Source organism: Pteropus vampyrus, unplaced genomic scaffold (genome assembly GCF_000151845.1).
Source record: "Pteropus vampyrus isolate Shadow unplaced genomic scaffold, Pvam_2.0 Scaffold410, whole genome shotgun sequence".
NCBI lineage: Eukaryota > Metazoa > Chordata > Mammalia > Chiroptera > Pteropodidae > Pteropus > Pteropus vampyrus.
The window spans coordinates 525,189-548,976 of record NW_011889191.1 but is presented as its reverse complement, the minus strand read 5'-3'; the positions used below and the strand labels follow the sequence as shown (position 1 = coordinate 548,976).

The following is a 23,788-nucleotide window of genomic DNA, read 5'->3' as shown; positions in this document are numbered from 1 at the left end:
TGTGTATGCTTAAAGACTGCGACACAAAGACTTTTTCTAATGCTGTAATTTTGTAGTTTTATTAGACTGAGTTATAGTATGGGAGAATATTCAGAAATTGCAGCTTAAATGAGAAACCGTGAATGGTGTTACTTATATAAAATACTACTGCAATAGTTCTTTTATTAATTTTTAATGTTCAGCACCTTCTGTGACCTCCTTTATTCTCTTGCTGTCAACATGGCAGGCTGAAAAAATTGAAACGGGCTGACAGAAAACATAGTGCACGTTACAGCCCACTATGAAGCCTCCTGACTCTCTTTCTGTGGCACATGCTAACGCGGTCCGTGTTATTCTGCATTACAATAATATTTAAGGCCCTGTTTGATAGCTCCTGATAAAAGGGAGCTGTGTCTGGACCCTGAGCAGGTGCTCCTCACCCGCCTTCCTCTTTCCGACATTGTGAGAATGGGAACAGCATTCAATTAAAAGCAGAATATAATCTTTTTTTTTCTTTTTTAAATCATGGTTCATAGACACACTTTATGCTCTGAAAACATAATGCCTCAGCATGGACAGTGCTTTATTTGTGTTCATCCAGCCTATTCCAAAAGCACATTTTGGTCTGATTCAGCAATGCTTTCTTGAGCAGTGGGACACTGCTATGTTTTGTATATTCAGCACTGTCTATCACCAAGGAGATTAATCCCCATACCAGTACAGTCAAGAACCTCACAGTATTGTCTTTGCAAGACCAAGTTCATGTTGTCACAGCAACAGAGTGCACAGGGCAAAGACGATGAATGGGACTTTGGGACGAAAACTCTTTCTGTTTAAAATGCAAGTGTTTGATGATGAGAATGAGTGTGCAAAGGTATGAGATCTGCAAATGTCCCATTTGTAGCTGAAGCTACAAATGCAATATTTTAATGGTCTGTTCGAGGCTGTTATGAAAACAAGATTTTTTGAAGAAGGTAGATTTAAAAACTTTAGGAAAAGTGGAAACTAATACAAAAAAGATGCTTATGTTTTCCTCTTAGAAGGCCCTGGGATTAGCCTTTACTAATAAGTGACAAGAAAATTATGACAATGAGAAATCCTGAGGAAAGCAAAGACCACAAGAGAATAGAATTCACATAAAACCCTATTTTAGTATTCTCTCATCTTGTGCTATCGGTTATTTGAGCCTTCACACTCAAATAGTTATCTGTCATAACTATTAGGAGTTTTGACCAGTGATGGGTTATATCAATGTAAGATCATAAAAGACATGATACTCCTGTTGTGACATGACCTCCTGATTTTTCAGCGACCTCCAAGAAAGCAAAATGCAAAGAGAGGGTAATACTTACCAGACACTCCTCCATAAGTAGTCCTCTTCCCAATGCCCACTGCTGGCCAGGGTGTGCCATCAGCTTTTAATCCCATCAGACCCGAGACAGTATTGGTGGCTGTAACACCGTCTGCACCACCTATGAAAAACACATCAATATTTACCTACAGTTTTTTTTTTTTACTTGCAGTTTTTAAAGGGACAATTGTTAAAACCCATTCAAACCCGAACAACATAGGAAAAGTATATTCTACTACTTCCTGTTGAGAACATTTCAGCTCATCAAAAGTCTCCACTAATTTCTCTCCTACAATTATGCTTAAAATGCTAGATATAAAAGTTTTTAATTACCACCACTCCATTTTTCCAATTATCATATAGATTTATGGATGCCAAATGTTTTGTATTATTTTCTAGGTAATTTACAATATTTTTGCAAATCGCGATGTGATTTCCACTGGATAGAACACAGCATAGCTGATTTTGAAAAATCATGCACTAATTGTATGATTTATTCATTCAAAAGACATCTACTGAACATATGTTTAAGGCAGTGTAGTAGGCCCTACAAAGTATAATGGAAACTCGAAAGAAATTTCACATTGTAGAAGCTGCTATCTTTTTTTTTTTTTCACTTCATATAGGTTTTTAAATGCTATTGCTGGATTACATTATGAGATCATTTGTTTTAGAGTGGCTATGTGACTATGGTTTTGTCTTATAATTCTTTGTGTGTAAATCAGGTGCTTATTAGAAAAAGCTATAAATGCTCTTATTTGCCCTGGCCAAAGTTTGGAGTCCATTTATAAGTTTGTCCAGGTGTGAATCCACTGTATTTGGGAGATCAAGTAACCAACCCAATGCTGTTCTTAAACTCTAAACAAAGATATACATACATATATTTGTGCATAAAAATATTTTATATGGCTATATAATTCATGCCCATACTTATATAACTAGGCAATTGGTGTAGGTCTAGAATTCTTACCTTCCTTTGCAGCTTTTGCAATGCTGACGATATCAGTGACGTTTGGGGTCAATTTGGCAAAAAAAGGAACTTGAACAGATTGCCTAACCCAGCGACAGATGTTCCGCACCAGCTCTGGATCCTGTTCAAATAGGTCAGTTAAATATAGAACATAATTAAAGAATTGTGACCAAAATGAATACCGGAACAACAGCAAAACTGGAGATGTGCAAGACAAATCCAACTTGACAATGAGCTCTATGATCTATTTCTTAAATTCCTCCTCGGTATTACACCTAGACTCATTAGGGAACTAAGCTTAACATATTTCAAGTGAACTGCAAGTTTATCACATAAAGGTTACATTCCTCAACTGAAGCCTTTGGGAAATAAAATTACAAAGACACACATGCAAGGACCAGTTTCCTACTTCCAGTTAAATAATAGCAGGAATAAAACATTACCTTCTGGTGTGAAGTTTGGGAAACATTATACAATTTCTAGTGACTTCCTTGATTTAAGTCTAACGAAAAAATTAATTTAAACTGCTGACTCATAGGTGAATACTAAATCTGAAGTCTGTTTGTTTTCATTATTCGAAGACTTAAGCCTGCTGAAGTGTATTCAGAAGAAAATTTGTGACTTCCTAATCTATCTAATTATGATATATAGCATATGTTAATAAAGAATAATTCAGACTTAGATTATACATGAGCCGATCAGTATCTTTAGCTTTTGTAAATGTTACCAAGATCTGTGCAGCATTTTTGAACATTTATCTACTTGAAAGCATTGATCAAAATGACAAAAATGAAATAAAGTATTAAATGTTCATTTTTAAAAGCAAGGAATAGACATTTTCTTATGCCTGTTTCCTGTGATTTTTCAGGCTTCTGTGTTCTCATGGGACAAATATCATTTAGAGGGCAATCACCTATCCTTTCCATTGAAAATAACTTAGCTGTAGTAATGTTCTTTGATTTCAACAGATACAATAGTCCTTTTTTTCATTACTTTTAGTGCAAAATTTATTCTGACAGGTACTGATAATGCGCTTTGATAAATTACCTTAAAATATGCAATAGCAATTCATTATTGTACTTGGTAATATTATCTTAGCAAGCTAAAATGTTTTTTGAATAAAAGAAAAATCCAGAAAAATATATAGACATATATTTAAACTATGAAACAGTAGGCAACTATATCATTTGTAATTAATATTTTTTCATGTAAGAAAGTTGCTCTTTGCATTTTAACCTTTTGAATTCCTTTAAGATGAGATTTCTAACGTTATAACCTTTAGAAAGAACCTTTTCACTTCGATTTAATGTGTCTTGATCCATCATCTTGTATTCCTCTAAAAGTTATGCATTTATATGCTAAGATACTGCAACAAGGTAATTTCTGTTGATTGTTTTTGTCTCTATTCAGCAAAACTAATAATTTTAACAAAAAATTCTTTGGCTTGGCTTGTTCTCTTTTCAGAACAGTAATTTCTTCATTAAACATAAATATTAAAAAAGCATTATATGGAATGCTCTACAGGGCATACCGTGCATTATGAATAGTAAAATCTGGAGACTTAGCTGTACAAATTCTAACTCATGAAAATGGAGATCTGCCCCTGCCCATGCAATGTTCATGAAATATTTATAACTGCTACATTGGTATTATGAAGGCAGTTGCATCTTTGTGACTTTCATTTTTAAGTTATGAATTTCCATGGGACTTAGCCTAGAAATGACAGTAACTCTAGATGATATGAATTGCATGTCCTTTGTGAAAGCTCTCTTTAAGGTAGAATTTGACAATAATTTAAAGATCACTTGAATTGCATAATATACGGAAGGTAGCCTGATAAGGATTACTGAAACAAATTTAAAATATTTGGTTCCAATTGAGTAAACACTAATAATCTGATATAGGCTTCTAAGTGGCTTTCAATACTATTGACCACTATGTCTTTATAATTTACTTTGAATATTTGTCACACCTTTTTTGTTGTTTATTCTCACTAGTTGAATACTTTAAATGAATGTCTTTTACCCATTGTTAAACAATCTGGAATTTGTTCAAAGTTTTTCAGTTTTGTTTTTAAAAACATGGTCTCTCGTTAGTGTTATTTACTTGAATCATCTATCTATATTTTGAAATACCATAATTTGACCCTCCTGTACTTCTTCGAGTAAGGTTCATGGTGATCAGATATATTTTTTCTCGTCTTTGCACTCAGCCAACTATCTGCTGACTAATCCTCACACCCAGCTAAAACATAATTTTGTTACCTAGGAATTTTAAAAACAACATTATTGTGAAAGTAATGACTGTTTGTAAATTGAGAAGTTTAGTTGGACAAGCATACTAGGAAACATTTTAATACAACTAGAAATGTGGTAAGGCTAAGACAACGATGAATCTGTATACTTTGGGGAATTAAAGGATAGACTAAAAAAAGAAAAAAGGATAGACTATAACTATTCACACATTTCTGGTTTCCTCACACTTTTGATATTAATGTTCAAGACCTAAAAGCAATTAACAGTGTTTCTGCATCTTGACCTTCTCATTTTTCAATGACTGTCTCAAATAGTGTTGCCCTTCCTAACAAGCCGGTTTTCAGAAACTTATTGAAATGAATAAATTTTAGACAATTTCTAATTCTCCCCAAAATCTTCAGGATAGAAAATATACAAAGGTACTATTAGCTCTCGGACAAAGTGAAATTTTTACATTATCAACACCAACAAAAAGTGAATAAAACAAAACAATTCTGGATTTCTTTTCTGTTTTGGGGCACAAAAATATCATTGCAGGTACTCAAAAAATAGTCATTGTGACAATGAGAGAAAAATAAATAAAAACGGCACATTGTCAATTTATTTCTTTATATGGTCATAAAAATATAGACATAGTTTAAGAAATACTTGGGTATATTTTATAATAGATAATATCTAAAAGCATGAAATCCAAGACTTGTTCACAAATATGGGATAATATTGAAGAAAAATGGTAGATAATTATGCAATAAAGAATAGCTTAACAAATGTTCTAAAGTGTATAATCCACAAAAAGTGGATTATATCTACCAAGATCACCACATTTTTATTGTTTCTTCCTACAGGTATTAATAATGCCCGTTCTGACCATGATTTGCAATCTCTCACACAGCAACTGCTCATATGTATGTATGTGTTCTTCTTCAATACCTGTTAACTCTTTTATTATTCATGTGATCACCAAAGGAAGCTCTGTGGCAACGGAATGGGTTTTTCTGTGATGGAGGTGTGTGATATGACATGCAGGAAAGCACTGAAGCCCTCAAAGGAATGAATGATGGTCCTGGAAGCAAATGGTGGTCTTGAGGGTACTATAAAGGTGAAGGTATCACACCAGATTTGTGAATTGCTGAAAATAAGATGAAAGCAAGCTAGAGACAAATTTGGCTTCTTTGACAATTTTAATGAGGAGAAGCCCTGTGTTTGTCTGCAATTAAGACACTCTGGAATAGATTCCTATAAAAACCAAACAACAATGACAAGAGCAAAAATTAGAAAATGTAGCGCTGAGTAGACTGTTTGCTTCAGGAGTTTCCATTGTCCAAAACTGATTTTTTTAAAGCTTAATTTTCTATGTAGGCCATAATTTTTAATTCTAGTAACTCATATGTCTCTAGTTACACATTACGGGGGTTCTATTACTGACACACCCTGCTGCTTTAGAGGCCCCGAAGATGACCTCTCCACTGTAGGACAGGCATTTCCACCAATTACCTAGGGCGTCAAATCTCACTGGTTTCATGCCCTGGACAAAGGAAAAAGTGCTAGAGAATGAGATTGTGAGAATTTCTTGATAAGCTAAATTACAAGTGAAATTTTTGACCGTAAGAAACATTTTTCTCCAATTTACCTGGTAATTTTCACTCTGCACAATTCTTTTCAAAATGGTTTTCTTAGAAGGTGACATTTCAATGAATCCACTAAAAAATTTTACCAGTTATAAAATGTTTTCCACTAAGGAACTCCTAAGTCTTAATTCACATGACATGTCAGGAAGTAACTAGCATTTTTATTACGTCCACTTTTCTGATGGAGAGAACTGGGGCCCAGAAGATCAATCTGAGTACCTATTTCAACTTCTTAATTTTCTTTCCCATTATCATGTCCCAAACCATCATCTTCTTTAGCAAAACTGCTTCCTAAAGTGAAATTCAGCCATCAATTGTAAACTCGAACTATAAAAGGCTTCATCTTCATTTATATCTGTAAGACTAGATGTAGCTTCAGCGTAATAGGCAAAAGTGTTGTATTTATTCTTCTATGTCAGTAAAATAGGACAAAAAAGAATTAATTACCCCAGGTAGTTAAGTACTCCAGGTTGAATTATAAGCAAATGCGAAGATTGTACATTGAAATGGGGATGTTTTAAATTAATTTGTATCATAGGATGTGTCCTTCTTGCAATGGTTTTCCAGACTTTAGAATTCTAACGATGATACAATTGCCTTGGAAAACTTTCAGTTTCCTATACAGGTGAACGTGCACTTACCAACCCACCCAGCGATTCCACCTTAGCTACATATCCAAGAAATGAAAACATATATCCACACAAAGACATTATTGTTCATAGTAACTTTTTCAAAATAGCCCCAAATTGGAAACGACCCAAATATTAATATGTGAATGAAAAAACAAACTCTAGCGTATCCACACAATGGACTACTATTCAGCAATAAAAAGAAACAAACTACTGAATCGTGCCATGACTTGGAGTAAATGCTATATGTTCACATTTATATGAAATTCCACAAAGAAAAAACTTATGCTGATAGCAGAACAATGGCTGCTGGGCTTAGAGCTGGGGGATGGGGAGGGACTAAGTGGGAAGAGACATAAGGAAGTTTTTGAGAGCGATGGAAATGTTCTATATCTTGATTGCGGGGAATGCATATAACGAACAAATAATGTGAATATAGAATGTCAGAAGTATATAAATGTATATACATGCAGCATATGTGTGTATAAAATATTTGATATATATATTTACCTCCACTTCCCTTGCGCCTTAAGTTGAAGATGACACAAAATCGGCTTTCTCCATTCTATTTTTCACTTTATTCTTTTCTTTCTTTCTTTCTTTTTCTCTCTCTGCCTGGAATGTCCTTCATTTCTTGTCCTTTAAATAACACCCCCCAAAGCAGTCACCCATGACCAATCCTCCCATCCTACCTTAATACTAGATAGATTAGTAAATGACTCCCTCCTAAATACTTCTAAACATTTCTTTATTACTTCATTGGTTGTAGTGTTTTATAATCATCCATTTATGTTTTTTTCTTTCTTTCTACTAGACTTTCTATTAGTCTTTTAAGGGATGCATCCTACTCTTTCATTCTGATCTAACAAAGAGTTTGAGACACTAAAGACAATAAATACTGTGTTGGATGAAAGAATAAAGAATTCCTACATGAAGACATTTGCTTCTTCCCTTCCATGGAGCCAAAATAGTTGGAGTTATCAGCAGTTCTTGCCCCCAGAAGCTAACGGGGTTTGGAAACAGTCTCTTGATCTATAAGTGAGCTTAAGTACTTGGAGGCGCAGTCAGACTCTGAGATAGATGTGAGAAAAGTCCCCTGAGTTACCAGGCTGCCCATGGTCCTTTCCATCTGAGTCTGTAGGATACTGAGGGTTCTCCAGAGTTTGTTCTGCTAATCCTGTCTCCACTCTCAGTCTTTGGTCCCTGAGGCCTGGTGGGGAAAGCTGCTTAAATTTTTATCAGCTGATTGGAACTCGCATTCCATTTTCATTCCTTAAATACCATTTCCTGTGACCATGGCTATGGCTGAATGCTGTTTTTCCTTTCTTTCAAACAGCATTCCCCTAGTGTACCATTTCTCAGACATTTCTACTGTCATTGTTCCCTATTTCCACATACTTAGTCTCAGAAGTTTAAATTTTAACAGACAAGAATTGCCATGCACTGTTTAGATAATTACTGATGGCTAGGTATTCTTTGAGTCACTATTTTCATTCTTTCCAAAGACCCTCTGGTTCTCTAGCTACTTCTCCACCAGCTCACTTCTTTACTCCCAAATGGCAGTTCTAATAATGGAAGTCAGCCCTGAAAAGTGCTCAAAGTTCAAATCTTCCTCTCCATGGTTTCCCTACGGAATTAGATTCAGATTTCCTAGGATTATGTTGATCCTACTGGCTAATCCCCACTAGAAACCCCCTGTCTCATCTGGCCACAGTAATGAAGTTGGAGAAGATATACTTGCCCAATAAGCAGGCCAATGAACATCTCTTGTCTACCATTCCATGTGCTATTCTAGTCAATGGGAGACTGTTCTTCACAGAACCATTGTGGTCTTATTTCATAAATGTCTTGAGTCTCTATTCCAGGAACTCCATATAATATCCACCTCTCCCCCCAAAATAGAAGCTAAGCTCAGATTCTTGAAGTTCAGGGGTTAAGTTTTTGAAGTGTTGATGAATCATATAACCTTTCATCGGAACTGATGAGTAAATATGCTCAAGTGACATGACTAAGATCTAAAATGTTCATATGTGTACATGTAGAAGCAGATGATGTGGCAGCCACGTGCCACCCAGATCCTCCAGAGGAAAACCTTGTGCCCAACTGCAACAGTGCCGTGAGCTGACAGCCTCTAGCTGCTTGCTCCCTTAGGTCACCCTTGCCTTTTAAGCTGAGGTCAGGCTTCCCTTGGGGAGACCCCAGCCAATGACAGCAAAACTGTGCTACAAGGGCCCAGCCATTTCTGTCCAACGCAGGACTCATCTAACAGGCAATCTAGAGCTCTCCTGTAGGGCTGGTGAAGACTTTTCTCACATCTATCTCAGAGTCTGACTGCATCTCTGGTCTACTCCTGCTTCTTCCCTTTTCCTTTCATAGGCATTACTCCCCATTAAACCCTTTGCTCTCCTAACTATATCTATGTGTCTAATTGCTGGAGACCTCAACTGACATAGCAATTCCCTACTTAGATTTGGAATTCTTTCTGTGATAGGATTACATGATATTCTACGAAAATCCAAGTAGGAAAAGAAACTTGTCTAAACTGAATTCAAACAAATTTCTCAACTTGAGCTTTCCTGGAAGGTCCTGGAAATAATCAAAACTATTTTTACCCAAAAGTGGCCAATATATACTACTGGGTAAGAAAAGGCCCAATACCAAGAAGCAGGGCTAGAAAAAGATTGCTATAAAAGACATGGTAGGGGACAATGCTTGGGTGTCCTCTGTCTAGAGACAATTCAGAGACATCCTTAGAGAGTTTAGACACATATTTGATTTTCTGATTCTGAACCTGCTAAAAGAGTCACCACTGTGATGTGGGACATTGGAAATGATTGTGTAGAAGACATTCATGGATAAAGGAGCTGATACCTTTGTGTCTGAAAGCCAGGTTTACCCATTAAGAGAGCACAGCCAGGGGAATCAGTATGGATGTTAATTCCTACCCTAGCCCCATGTCTCTTGTTGATGAAACCAATTAATAACAACCCCATTAATAACATCACGAAGAGGGCATCTGGAAACTTCTTCCAGGTGTGTTGGGGCTCTAATACCCTGTTCTAAAATCTGCTTTTGCTTTCGTAATCATTCTGTTTGCCTGAACCCTTGCATTTTTGCACTTTATCTCTTGCTCACTTCTTTCTGGATTGGACCCCTCTGAGTCTTGACACCTGCTTGAACTGACCTGCAGTTGCCCTGCTTGCATCTATACTTGATACACTACTTGTTGCTCATTTATAGGCAATCATTCTATTCTGATTCACAATGATTTTTCTTTGCCTCTGCTAGATAGCACTATTTATATTTTCCTTATCTTAGCTTTTATTATCCTTTTTTTCCCCTCCAAAATTAAAATTGACACAGGTTCCATATGTCTGTCTTCATAGAGAAACAAATGCTCTTTGAGAACCAAACATTGGCCACAGTTAACAGAAATTAAGATACTTCAAAATCCTCTATATTAAAGCATTTTTGAAAATGGCTTTTGTTTAGCATTCTTTTTATTGTGTCCCCCCATCAAGACCTTGATCTTTTCTCAAATGTAGGATATTTATCTGTGAATTTGAAAGATAGTATAATCTACCATGCAAAAAGAGTGTTGTCCATAGCTTTTATTTATTATTATTAATGAAGTTATGCAATATAACCTGAAAAATCTTAATATATGGAGAAATAGGCTATGCACATGCTTTGTTGATAACACCGGTAGGGGTTCAAAATTGTGGACCAGCTGAGCCAAACGGAAACTCAGCAGGCTTCCCAATCACTGCTCAGAACACACTAAAAAGACTTTAGTGGGTAATGAAGTGCAGGGAGTTGCTTGCACTACTGTGTATGGATTCATTTTAGATAAGGGCAAGTGAGTATTTAAGTGTATAATAAGGAGTTTTTATTCTTTGCAGACTTCAGGCAGCTTGGCATTTGTCTTCTTAATGTAAAGCATTAGTGTAAACAGCGTAACAATTGATATTTTATACAACTGCTGGTCTATTCACTTAGCCTCTGATTTCAAGTGCTAGAGATAGAAAACAACCACAAGCACAAAACCTCAGTATCTCTGTAATCCCATGTTGGTGTGAATGATTAACGGGCGCAGGGAGGAGGCTAGTGTAAAACAGCCTTGCGCCCTGGAGCGACCACGATGCTGATACATTTAGGATGAAGAGAGTCCAGGGAAGTCATGCTTCTGTCCTGGGAACTTTATGAAATCCAAGCAGAAGGAATTACTGCTGAGGCAATCTTAAATAACGTAGTGGAGAAAAACCTCAATCCCTTGGCAATGAATGGTTTCAGCTAAGGGGAACTCATCCATAACAAGTTGGTACAGTTCCTTAAGGGATTTCTCCTGCTGCTGAAAGAGCTAGAAAGAAATATCTAGGCCTTTGTTTGTTTTGCTAGCTCTGTAGACTAATTCCCCTCTTTGAGCTGAAAAGGATTTGTCGATACTAAAAGTGGGGTGACTTTATGAAAAAGTCTTTTTGTGAAAGTGTGTGATGCGCAAGATATTAAACATGACCTTTTGCGAGTATGATAGTCACAGACTCTTGATATATAACATTCGTGGATGCTAGATATTACCCTAAATTTTGATCAATCTGAACCTTATTTAATCCTTATCAATTATTTTTTTTTATACTCGTGTAGTTTATAAAAGTACATGTCATAAAATGTGTGTGTGTGCATTTGCGAGTGTTAAAATGGGATTCTTTATTTTAAAGTCTTTCAGGTATCAAGGAAAGGAGCCATGGTGACGTTACCCCCCATTGTTGAGGGTTTATTACAAGCATATGTGGAAAGTAAGTGAAATGTTTTTGATAAAGCAAGAGCCAGTCCTCTTGTCTGAGACACCTCTCATTCATCTTGTAGGAAATGCAGCAGCTCAGGTGACTCACCAGTTAAGCCAGAGACAAAGAGCAGCTCTTACTTTTTTGTTGTTCCTTTAAGAGTTGGCATCTATTACTTTAAGAGTTGGAAACTCTGTGATGCTAATGAATGTGCTCATATTTCTCACCATCTCTTCTTCCATTTCGACTTCTCCTCACTTTCTTCTCTTTTCTACATTGACCTTTGGTTCTCCAATTCAATTTTCCTACTGTTTACTATAGAATCTATATGTTTCGAATTCAAACTCACAAAGAAAGTGCAATACAAACAGAATAATTCTTTATTTTGTATGACCTCTGGCTATTTCACGCCCTTCCTGTTCATTTTCTGGGAAATTTCGACTGTTTGAAGTATTGATGGGACACAGAAACTATCATCACTATGTAACTAACCCATTGAAGAGAGTTTTTCTCCTACTCCCTGACAACCAAGAACCAAACAGACGATCTAGCATGGCCAACTCAAAGCTCCAGCTAAAAATTTTAATCTCACGATCAGAAAAATGGTTAAAGTTTACTTGTGGTGGAGTGTCTCCTGATAGTATCCAACAGTGGCAGCAGTGGCAGACATCAGCATCAGTACTGGTAGAGGCTGCATGTTAGCTGCCAATTCTTGCTGCCCATTCTCCGAACCCCTTTGGTTTATGTCCCTTTTCTAAGCCTGCCGCCCCTGCCTTCCGTGATTCTCTAAGGCATCTTGTATCCTGCCGATAAATCTCTTTTTCACTTGTGACAGTCAGAGTCAGTTTCTATTGCTTGCAATTAAGAATGCAAAGTGACACAGTCAGTTAGCCACTATCCGGTGTAGAACTACCCTACTGTCGAGTTATGGCACCACACTTCCTGACAGGCTGCTGCCTCTATTATTTAGACTGTAGGTGGTCATTTTTTGCTCTGGATATGACATTGGGTCCAACGAATTGTGGTCAAGGTGGCCAGGATACAAGCTTTTGTGGCAGCTTGTATACAAAATATTACCTCTGGCTATTTTCCTTTAGAAAGGATCTGTAGGTGTGACAGACCCTTCTATCTTCACAGACTGAAACTTTCCATGAAATATAGGTATCAGTTACATCAGCTAAGGCCTCAACTTTGTCCTCAATGAACTTACAATCAAATTATAACCACTTAGGGCACTAAAATTTATCAGAGTCAATAGAATATATAAATGACTTTGAAATTATAATATGTTTCTTCTCTTCTATAAATCATTTAGCATTTGAATATGTCATAATGAGAAAGCTCTCATATAATTCAAGAGACCCTGGCAGAAAGAAGCATGTGTGTGTGTGTGTGTGTGTGTGTGTGTGTGTATTCCAGATCCAGAAAAGCTTCATTTGAAATGTATTAGGAGTAGCTTTGATTTTTAAAAAGATGGATATGTAAACACAGAATAGTAATATAGCCTATAAGGAAAAATATCTTGAGGCACTAAAATTAAATTAAAATATGATCTCCCTTTTACTCTGAATACCTACATGATTACCAATTCGACAAGGATCTTTCATTTATCCCAACTCAACTTTACGAAAGAGCCTGAAGCCTACATTGTTGATAAAACAGTTGATGAAACTTGCATAGGGGAAAAATCTTCAAATTGCTTGATACACAAAATCATATTAGTACTAAAAACAGATGGGTATTTACTTTTGCAATATTCAACAAATGTAAAGTACCCAAAGGACTGCTAAATTTAGACAGTTTAAAATTTTGCAATTTGTTTTTCACTTCAAAATAAGCATACTGTAGTGAACTTCACTGGGTTATGTAAATAACATCTAGATACCAGTAGCACCTAATTAGGTTTTTAGATGACCCGGGCCAAAGTAGCAGCCAGCATTTCAAAGATTATTTTGCTAAGATCTAATATTCTTAGATCTTAACATACAAAAGTGAAAATCACAGACGTGTCACACACACTCACACACACACACATTCCTCATTGCTTTGTCCTTTCTCTGGTAAGTAAAGAATATGTGGGAATATCAAAATCTATTGAATCTGGGCTGATATTTGTAATTGAATATTTGCAATCACCCTGCATCAAATAACGAAGTTTTAGAAAGTTTCATTTTCGTATAAGAAACAGATATAAAAACAACCTTAAACAATGTGTACGAAGTGATGGGAACTTAGTAGTGAAGTGATTATTTTTATTTACTTCTAATGTGTGTGTGTCTGTGTTTGTGTTGGGGGGAGGGGTGGCAACAGTGACAGTGACTGTAGTTTGAAATCCTGAAGGATTCATAAAATGCAACTGGCTGGAGTAGAGGAAGTGGAACAACACACGCGTAAGGAATACACAGGAAAAGATTCTAAGAATTGGAATGCATGTCATGATGGGAAATAGACAACTATTGCATAGGAGGGAGCAGGAAGGAGACATGGCTAAATGATTCAGCTACAGTTTAGGGTCAGCTTCCTAAAGATTCTTTGCCTTTTCCTTTAGGCTGTAAGAAAACATGGAAAGTCATGTATTTAGATCCACACTTTAGAAACATAATTCCATGTCTGTGGGTGAGTAGGATAAGATATAGTGCAAGCAGGAGGACCAACCTGAAAGAGAAGAAGGATATACAGTGAAGGACTGCCAATGAAAATCAAGAACTTCAAGTGGAAGGGAATCTCATTCCAAGGAAGGATATAAAAAAATTTTCACAATTAGAACAAACTAGAGTTAGGGAATAAAAATCAAAAATAATTCTAGGCTTTGTCTTTGTTGGCAGATAGCAACTTCATCAACCAAGTGAGGAAATACGAGAGAAGCAGGTTTTTGGAGAACGTGTTTTGGATACTCGAGTTTGCATCTCCCTTAGGACACCTAGCTGACAGAAGCTGGTTGAGAGTTATTAGGCATCTGGATCCCAGGAGTCATTTGGGAATAATAGATTTAGGAGTCATTAGCATGTAGATGGTGACCGAAGTCTTCTGAATGAATGAGGAGATTGAAAGAAAAGGACTTAAGCCTTGGGATCATTAATACTTAGGTGTAGAAATCCCTGAAATGGTAAGAGAAAAAAACAACCAGGAAAAATACAATGGAGAAGAGAAACTCCAATAAAGATGTAGATGTAGTTCTTGATACAAAATCTTGCAGAGAAATAAAGTAGGAAAAGTGCTAAAATGTTAATAATAGATATATCACTTAGAATCATTGGCAACTTATGAGTACATATGGGTAGACATAACAGGGATATCAGACAGATCACAATGGATTCAGAAATTAATATTTATAGATACATATAGTCAAAGACAGACAGCAATAAAATTGATCTGAACTATCAGAGCCTAGGGCTGTGCTGGACATAAAAGGTCTAGGCAACAAATATATGTTGATTAATTATCATTTTATAATTGTCACAATTAGAACTAATGACACACTGAAGGATTATTTGCTGTGTTATGAGGCAATGCATATATGTAAAGATGGAGAGACTTTATGACATTTTTTAAATAATTGGTTGGATTTTAAACACTATTTCTGAATTCTTACAATGTGGAGTCAATGACAATCTGAGACTTAAAGGATGAACAGAATTAACTAAATATACAATTTTGATCACGAGCCTAGATAAGACCCAACGAGGTCAGGCAGATCATTTTCAGACAATATTAATACCAACAAATATATACTTAATGACTTACCAAGTGCTCTCATACATATTGTGCTTAAATACTTTTAGCTTTATGTTTTGTATCAAATTATCCCCAGTGAGAGATACAGTACACCCTACTTCTCACAATATTTGAAAACAAATTCACATGAATCTCTTTTGCATTCTGTTGCAGGTTAATATCTTTTTGCCTTACTTTGAAAGAGAAAAGGAATAACCTTTCAATGTATTTTATACAATAACCTTGTATTAAATCTTTCTTCTTCAAATGTTACTTTTAAGAAATTTTTCCTGATTATAAAATGATGATTTCATAATTATTGTGGAATAATTTTTGAGTAAATTATTTTGAAAAAATATTCAATAAAGAAGAAAAATAAAAATTCCTCATAATAAAACAACCAAACACCAACACTATTAAAAAAGCATATTTCCTTCCATTTTCTTTGTGTAAGAATATACTTTACTCAAAATTTAATTACCATTTATACATTTTTATAGTCTTCAGTTCTATGTTAGCTCATGTGCATTCCGTGTCATTAAACTTATTGAAAAATGCAAATTTAATATTCATAAAATATTTCATCATATAGGTATACCCTGTTTTACTTATTTCCTAATTCTTTCACTTTGAGATTACTTCCAGGATTTATTATAGGTAACAGTGGGCTAACTCTCTTCTGATGATTGGTGGTCATGGGTCCCTTGCTTTTGTTGCTAGTTGCTGTGTTTATGGGTAAAATGTAATTTTTTTTAAAGCAAACAAACAAAAATAGGCATTAAGAGCTAGATCTACTTGGGTGATCAATAGTCCTGGACCTGACAGTTGAAGCTTATGTCACTGTATGTTATCATGGTAGCAACTGGTGAAAGAGGCAGAATTGGGTCTTTTAGTTGATGCACAATGACCAGAGCCCATCCACAATCACGGTCAGCCATTAACATCTTCTCTCCCTCTAGAGCATACAGAGCCTCTTTCAGATAGCATATGTATATTTTGATTCCTCCATAATGTTTAATTTAAGCCAATGTTATTCATAATGGAATTTTCCTAAACGTAATACCTCATAGAGATCCCTTAAGGGATAAAATGATAATATTATTACATGCAGTTGTTTATAAATCATTAAGAAATAGACAATAACCCATACTGTACATATAAACCATGATAGGCAGTCAAAATCATTCACTATATAATGTTAGGACTGTTGTATTAGTCTACTTATATTTAACTACCAGGCTAAATATTAATATTGTTTTCTCCCTCTGCAATACCCTTCCCCATTCCCATCACACACACTTGTTCTACCCTTGAGAGAATTAATTTCCTCATTTATCATTCCTTAAGATTTTATATATACATGTATTTTTATTGTTCCATAGACATGTGTTAAATAGATTAATAAATGAATATTATTTGCTATATACCCAGATCATATGATAAAATATTTGAAAAATATCTATAGGGTTATACATTTTCAAAGACACATTAGTTAGAAAAGTTGACAACTACATACTTTTAAGTGGAAAAAAATGGTCAGATGACATAAAATATAGGCTTGTTTTTATAAAGCATCCTTACATAATTTCATGCTAATCATCTAAGAATCATATATTTACTTTATAAAATTGAATTTACTTAAAGTTTGCTAATATTTTACTGCGATCGATTGTTACAATCAATCAATATACAAAAGAATTATTATTTGTTAATTTTTAAGTTAATCTTTTTGTATCAGTTCTTCATACCAAGGGATTTTTAGTTTATTCTTTGTTTTGTTTCATATTTAATTAAAGCTAACAATTGGTTTAAATTGTGAAAAACTAGAGAAAATGTTTTCCAAAGTAAGTGAGGGATAACTTCCAAATATTACCTCCTAGATTTTGGGGCAATTTGGTAGGATGAACTTACTAGCCTAAAACAGCTATTAAAGAAAAAGGAAAGAGAAGAGTTGTAAATCTAAATTTTGTTAAGATTAAATAGATAGCAATGAGAATTAACAAAAAATAAATTTAGGATATGGAATTGCTACTAATTTGAATCCTGTGTAATTTCATTTTTATGGTTATAACATTAACTTTGAATATCTATATTAGAGGGGTAAGAGCCATTTATATTATGAGCATATTAAAAATCAAGTATATTCTCTTTGAGATGTAATCAGTTATAAATGCACAGTCTTAATATTCTTTATTTCCAGTATTTAATCTTGGATTAAAGCAACGATTGATGAACATTCTGCAGGCTACCAACAGGTAAGATTAAGAAATATCTTTGAGTCATATGCATGAATAGAACAGTAGATAAATAGATTACTCTACATTTAAAATATAAATACACACAAATAACTAACATTATCTTATACTGTATTTGTGAGTTTTAACACAAGCTCTGAAAATAAATTGTAAGAGCATAATCAGTAAATAAGTAAATTATTTATTATTATTGATAAACACACTGAAAAACAATAAAGAATTAAAGAACACTACTACATAACATAGTAAATCTCTGATATTCATAGACTAAACATTTATAGTTTCTATTTTTGAATAATCCTATAGAACATATATTAATATATAATTTTGTAAGAAATTTAGATCATTAAATAAGATTGGTATGAGTGATTCACTTGGTTAGGAATGAGCTGAACTTGAAAAGCTTTTCCAGCTAGCACCTACACTGCAGTACAGGCTTGACATTTTTTCCTACTTAGAAATACAAAATAAGTTTTTGAATTTTTTGAATTCCTACTTAGAAATACAAAATAAGTTTTTGAATTGATCAAAAAACTTGTGTAAAGTGACTCCTGAAGAAAATCAATTGCTGATTCTCATGATGGAAATTAAGAAAAAGTAAAAGTTTTTTTTTTTAAATTGATGCATCTTAGAAAATAAAAGTTCTGGATAATTTTGGTGGTGGCTCAGACATAAAAATGAGTACACTATATGTTCTATATGGAAGACAAGACAACATGATGTTTCAAATAGTTTCAGCCAGTGTTCCACTCGGAATTTATGTTAATAGCATTATAAATGACTTTAGTTCTGTGTCTATAGAATCATTAGGGGTCTACAGGGATCATTTAAATATTTCAGTTATACTTTACTGCTTTTTATGAGGAAATTTATAGATTATAGTGATACTTAGGGATTTGAGAAGGTCCTGGGACATATGCCTCATTAATATCTAAGTTTCAGTGCTTATAGGCTTACTTTTCTCCTATAATTTCTTACTAATTCTTTGGTAATTGCTGAAATTTGGCTTATTTGGCTTATTATGAAACATTTTTCTTTTTGAAGATGTAGAGTTTCTTAAAAGATATTGTTAAATTTGACAGTGTGATGCTTAGAGACTGAGGACTTAAGATGCCTTATTAAGTGCAGCCTTTCCAGATGTCCAAGAGCTAGCATGAGCCATGGTTAAAGTTATACCCCCAGCAGCTGCTAATTCCTGCTGTTTGGTCGTTGTTTGACTCATATTTGAAAACCATGGCAGAAATTATGGGATTTCTAACATGAATATTATATGGTCTGTGGCCATGAGTAGTTTACAATCTAGGAGGAAAGCAAAGGTGTCAGTACTCATAGCACAGGATGATATGGGGTAGGGGAGGCAGCACACGCAGCACAATGACAAAATACGGGACTGGAATCAGCTATACCTCCATTTACCAGCTACATGACAGCACAAACCACTGCAGAGCTCAGAGAATGAGTCACTTTGAGCAGAAGTGATCAGTGGAGATCTTTGTATCTACTCTTGGAGGGAAATCTGTGTCGCAGACACAGCATGAACAAAGAAAGGTATTTAGGGAACAGGAAAGCCTAGTGCATAGTGAGGAAAACAGAGTGTAAATGTTGAAACAGGGAGGTTCTGCAGAGCAGCAGTCCCCAACCTTTCTGGCCCCAGGGGCCGGTGCTCCTATGAGTATCTGATGCCTGATGATCTGAGGTGGAGCTGAGGCGGTGATGCTAGCGCTGGGGAGCCGCTGCAAACACAGATGAAGCTTGGCTCCCTCACCCACTGCTCACCTTTCGCTGTAAGGCCCGGTTCCTAACAGGCCACGGCCTAGTACTGGTCTGTGGCCCTGGGGCTGGGGACCCCTGCTGTAGAGATATGGGGGGAAATCAAACTGTAGGTTTTTAAAGAAAGATAGGATGCCTGTCTCTGTTGTAAGTATCTGGAGAGGATACTTTGTTTCTCATCATGCTTTCTTTGCCAGCGTGCATAGGAAGCTTTGCTGTCAGCTTTTGTAGAGGCTGCTTCCTAAATTTAATTAGAAGATGCTTCATCACAAGGAAGCGGAGCCTCTCCTCTTCTTCCATGGTTGCAGTTTATCTAATCAAACTCAGCTCATTAAATTTCCAACTTGTTCTCATCACTGGCTGCGCATCACAATCACACACACACACACGGGAACATACACGCACACACTCACACACGTAGATGCCTGGGGCCCAGAATTCCTGAAGAATCTCAGGGAGGAGGGGTCTATGGACTTTTTAGAAGGGCTTCGCAAGTGATATCAATCTTTAGAAATTGTTGCAGAAGAATTTTTAGTTCATATCTTCTTTCTTGGCAATTCTTTGAAGATAGTTACCTGTTCAGATATGAGAGCACACTTGTTTCTCCCTGGGATAACTGTACATTTCTCCCTAAAACAACAAAGCGCATCACCACGTGGTATTCATGGTGGAGATGTCGACAGCCAAGCATCTGCTCTACTTACCACAGTGCCCTCTGTATCCGCCGGCCTTCAAGTCCTGTGTCCTGCCCCACTCCAGTCCACCAAGTCAACAGAGAGGACCCAGGATAACTCCAAATTCCTTACACTTTAAAATAATATAATTGGAAAGTACAACAGTACAGTTGCTGCATTACCTAAAAGGAATCCACATGCCTTTTTAAGGAAAAGACCCTTGACTCAATTTACTCTTCCCACTTTCCTTTATTCTCTCTCTACCTCCTCCTCCACCCCAGTGACATGTGGCAACAGGGACCTCCCATGCCTTTTAACGTCCAGGGGCTATTTATGCCTGCGCCTGGTGTCTTGTCCTACACTTCATTCTCTCTCTTCAAAGTAACTTGTTTCCTAAATTTAAGTCATGAAGTTATAAACAGCTTAATGATTTTTTCTTCATAAAGAATAGTCAAATTAAAGAAAAAAACAAAAACAAATAAAAAAAAATGTAACTATGTCTCCACCCCAAAGAATGTCTCCGCCATGGTGGATGATTCAGACTCCACAGCACAACAGTTGTAAGCCCATGCTGGAGCAATTGCTCTCACAGGAAGCACCCCTTGAATCACGTCTTGCAGACTAGTCAAAGCCCCACCATGACCAAGTGGATGCATTATCGATGAGCCCAAACCAGTTTTTAAAATTTTGTAACAGTATTTTAAAAATAATCACAAAAATTATTTAAAGAATCAAGTATAGTAAAATCACCAGTAATTAAACCTGATGGTGTCTATATCTAGCAGGTGCTCGATGAGTGTAGAGTGAAGGACAGTGCAACATCCTCAAATAACATCAAGGAAAGAGAATTAAAACGGGAGCCAGAAAACCTGAGTTCTAGTCCTGACTTCAAAACGAGATGAAAATGGACCAGAGAAGGGAGGACAACAGTGCTCAGAGGGATGGAAAATGAACCAGAAAAGTAAAATTTTAAAAAGATGGAAAATAATTCCAAGAAGATACTGTAAATAAGATTGAATTTCATGCAGGAGATGAGAAGGCAGAACATTGTGAAAATGTTATTGGTGACATTTCTGATAACGTTTTGAGAAGAGTGGGAGAAAAGTCAGAGGGGAGGAGTTTGGAGGATATGAATGATGAAGAAGGGAAGACAGTTTCTAGGTGACTGGAAATGAAGTGACGAAGAAAAGTGGGCAGGTGTATTGAGAGGCTGGTAAGACTGGAGCAAGGTTTATTTCAGGATTTTTTAGCATGCACGTAGGAGGGTGGGAAGTGGCCGGGAAGATAGAGAAACGAAAAATATAAAAGATGGAGAAACGAGTAAGACAATAAAGAAGTAGACAAGGCTGGGATTAAGCACATGAGCAGAGAAGTTTGTTTAACAAAAGAAAAAAGGAGAGGCCCTTCTATCTAGTACCGAGGTTAAGGAAAGTGCTGACTAGAGAGAAATTGTCCCGGGGAGTTGGAGCAATGAAGAAGCGGAACTCCTCAGGACTACCAAGTAGCTCCTGTTGTATTTCTTGTCCAAAGGAAAGTACTGATGCCTCTGCCCTGACCACCACACACAGGCCCAGCTCTGTGCTACAACGTGGCCATGCAGATAGTCCCCCAGGCCAGACCCCTACTATCTCCCACTGCTCTAAGGCAGAAAATTTTCAAAAGACATCTCAGCTGATGCATTGAACTCCTAGGTCTTTTGCTAAGAAACGACTAAAGCAGATCTAAATTGAAGAATCACAACTCAACACGTTTTTTGAAATTGGTTTCCAGCTAAGAGAGTGCCTCAAATGGAATTAACAAGAAGCTGAGCAGGGTTTGAAAGGAGTCGTATTGCCAGAGAATTCTAAGTCTGGCAGAATGGCATGAGATTGCTTAATAGCTAAGTGCCACTTAACTATGTCAACAGGCTTGGCTGTGTCAACACGGCAAGAGCCGTCCCTCAGCCACAGAACCTGAACCGGTAGCAGCCAGACTAGCTAAATAGCGAGCGTGGATTACTTCACGGAAAGTGCGGTCCCGCTAAACCTGCAAACAGACTGTGGTCTCTGCCCAGTACCCTCTGCGATCGTATCTCACGTCCCTTCTCCTTTTCTAAGTGACTGGTTCTTCTGTTCTTGGTTATTAAATATGTCGTCTATGTTACAGAATTTTGTAGATAAAGTAGCAGGACATCATAATCCCATTATTTTGACCTACCATTTTAACCCCAAAGATATTTTGACTGAGACACTGGAAAATTATATTTAGTAGAAATAACTCAAAATAAAGGCAAAAGTAAAAAACTGTATAAGATTAAAGCTTTACACTTGATGACAATATTAAAAGTTGCGCAATGGATTCTGGGAAGGTATGCAGTCGCTAGAGTAAGGCAACACCTAAAGAAGCCAACTGGTACCTCAGACGCTTTGACTTTCCCAGAGAAGAGAGGCTTCAATAACCTTGGGGAAGGGAAAGGTCTCAGCAGGTCTGGTGTTATTACAGCAGATTCCTGGTCACTAAAGAGGGTTCAGCCAACATATGCCAGCGGGGCTCCGCTCATGCAGAAAGGAACACATCTGCCAACATTTTACACAATCCTCTGTGAGGCTGCCTGATTCTGCTGGGCAGAGAGTCTTGGGAGGATTGGAGGGTGGTGCACAGGTAGGATAAATTGTTGCAACTATTCATATTTTGGAAGGAACTGACTTTCTCCCAGTTGTACCGAGAGGGTCTTAGCACCGGGTCTCACACTGATCTCGGTGAATGGCTTCAGGAATGCCAGTGTATAATCACTAGCTCACTAGACAAAACTACCGTGTCATCCACTACCTTCCAGGTCACCATTGCTCAGGAGAAACTCAAGTCCTGACATGTTCTCGTGTGACAAAACCTACATTACAGGGGAGTCAAAGAAAAATTACTATCTATTTCACTAACTTAGTAACTTGTGGAAAGAAGGTCAAATTGAACAGGAAGCTACTATTAAGGAAGAGCTAATGAATGAGATAGAGGAAAATGTTAATTTAAATGTAATGAGTATTCTCAAGGAGATACAATTAGAAAGTAGAAATAATAATTACTTGAAAGGACAATAATGATTTTCTGAGTTCTAAAATCAAATAGGAGAATTGAAAAAGAGAGTAGCCACTACTGAGAACTGAATTAGTTGTCTAGATAATAAAAATAAAAGGGGGGAAGTTAGCAATAAAATGAAAGATATAGAAAGACCGAGGTGACATAATAGGCAAAGAAGAGGAGTTTCAGATGGGAAAAAAATTGAGCGTGGAATAGAAGGGATAATCAAAGAAATAATAGAATAAATATTCCCTGAGTTGAAGAAAGACATGTGCCTTTGATTGAATGGGCTCACTAAGACTCAGACTGAATTAATTTCACGAAAAGCCACACACCTAGACATAATCAGGGGAAATGTCTGACCTCCAATGCTAATGAAAAAAATTCATTCTTTTACCAAGAACAAAAAATAGTTTTCTTACAAAAGAAAGATTATCTGACTATGCTATTAAAAGAAAAGGACTATGATCCAAGAATCTTTATACAAGCCAATATAATACTCAAATGTTAAGGAAAAAGCACAATGGTTTTTAACATTCAAGGATTCAAAACTATGCCACCCATGTACTGATATCTTATCTGAAGAAAATACTCAAGAAAGTACTCTTAACCTCATAAAAATTCAATCAGAAGCAAATCTCTTCTTTCCAAGAAGAGGAAGAAGAAAAATACAATAAACAGTGTTAAGCAACTTGTTTTAATTTATATGATGACAATTCTATAAC

General features: G+C 36.2%; 1 protein-coding gene across 2 annotated transcripts in view; it reads right to left on the bottom strand.

Moving 5' to 3' along the window:
- The window catches only part of DPYD (dihydropyrimidine dehydrogenase), a 717,845-nt gene that overhangs the window by 208,138 nt on the left and 485,919 nt on the right, over positions 1 to 23,788 (bottom strand). For both annotated transcript variants that reach the window (XM_011380852.2, XM_023523771.1), the window contains 2 exons: positions 2,301 to 2,421; positions 1,332 to 1,451 (listed from right to left, as the gene is read on the bottom strand). In XM_011380852.2, the coding sequence (XP_011379154.1) occupies positions 1,332 to 1,451; positions 2,301 to 2,421 (241 nt within the window). The remainder of the gene's footprint in view (positions 1 to 1,331; positions 1,452 to 2,300; positions 2,422 to 23,788) is intronic.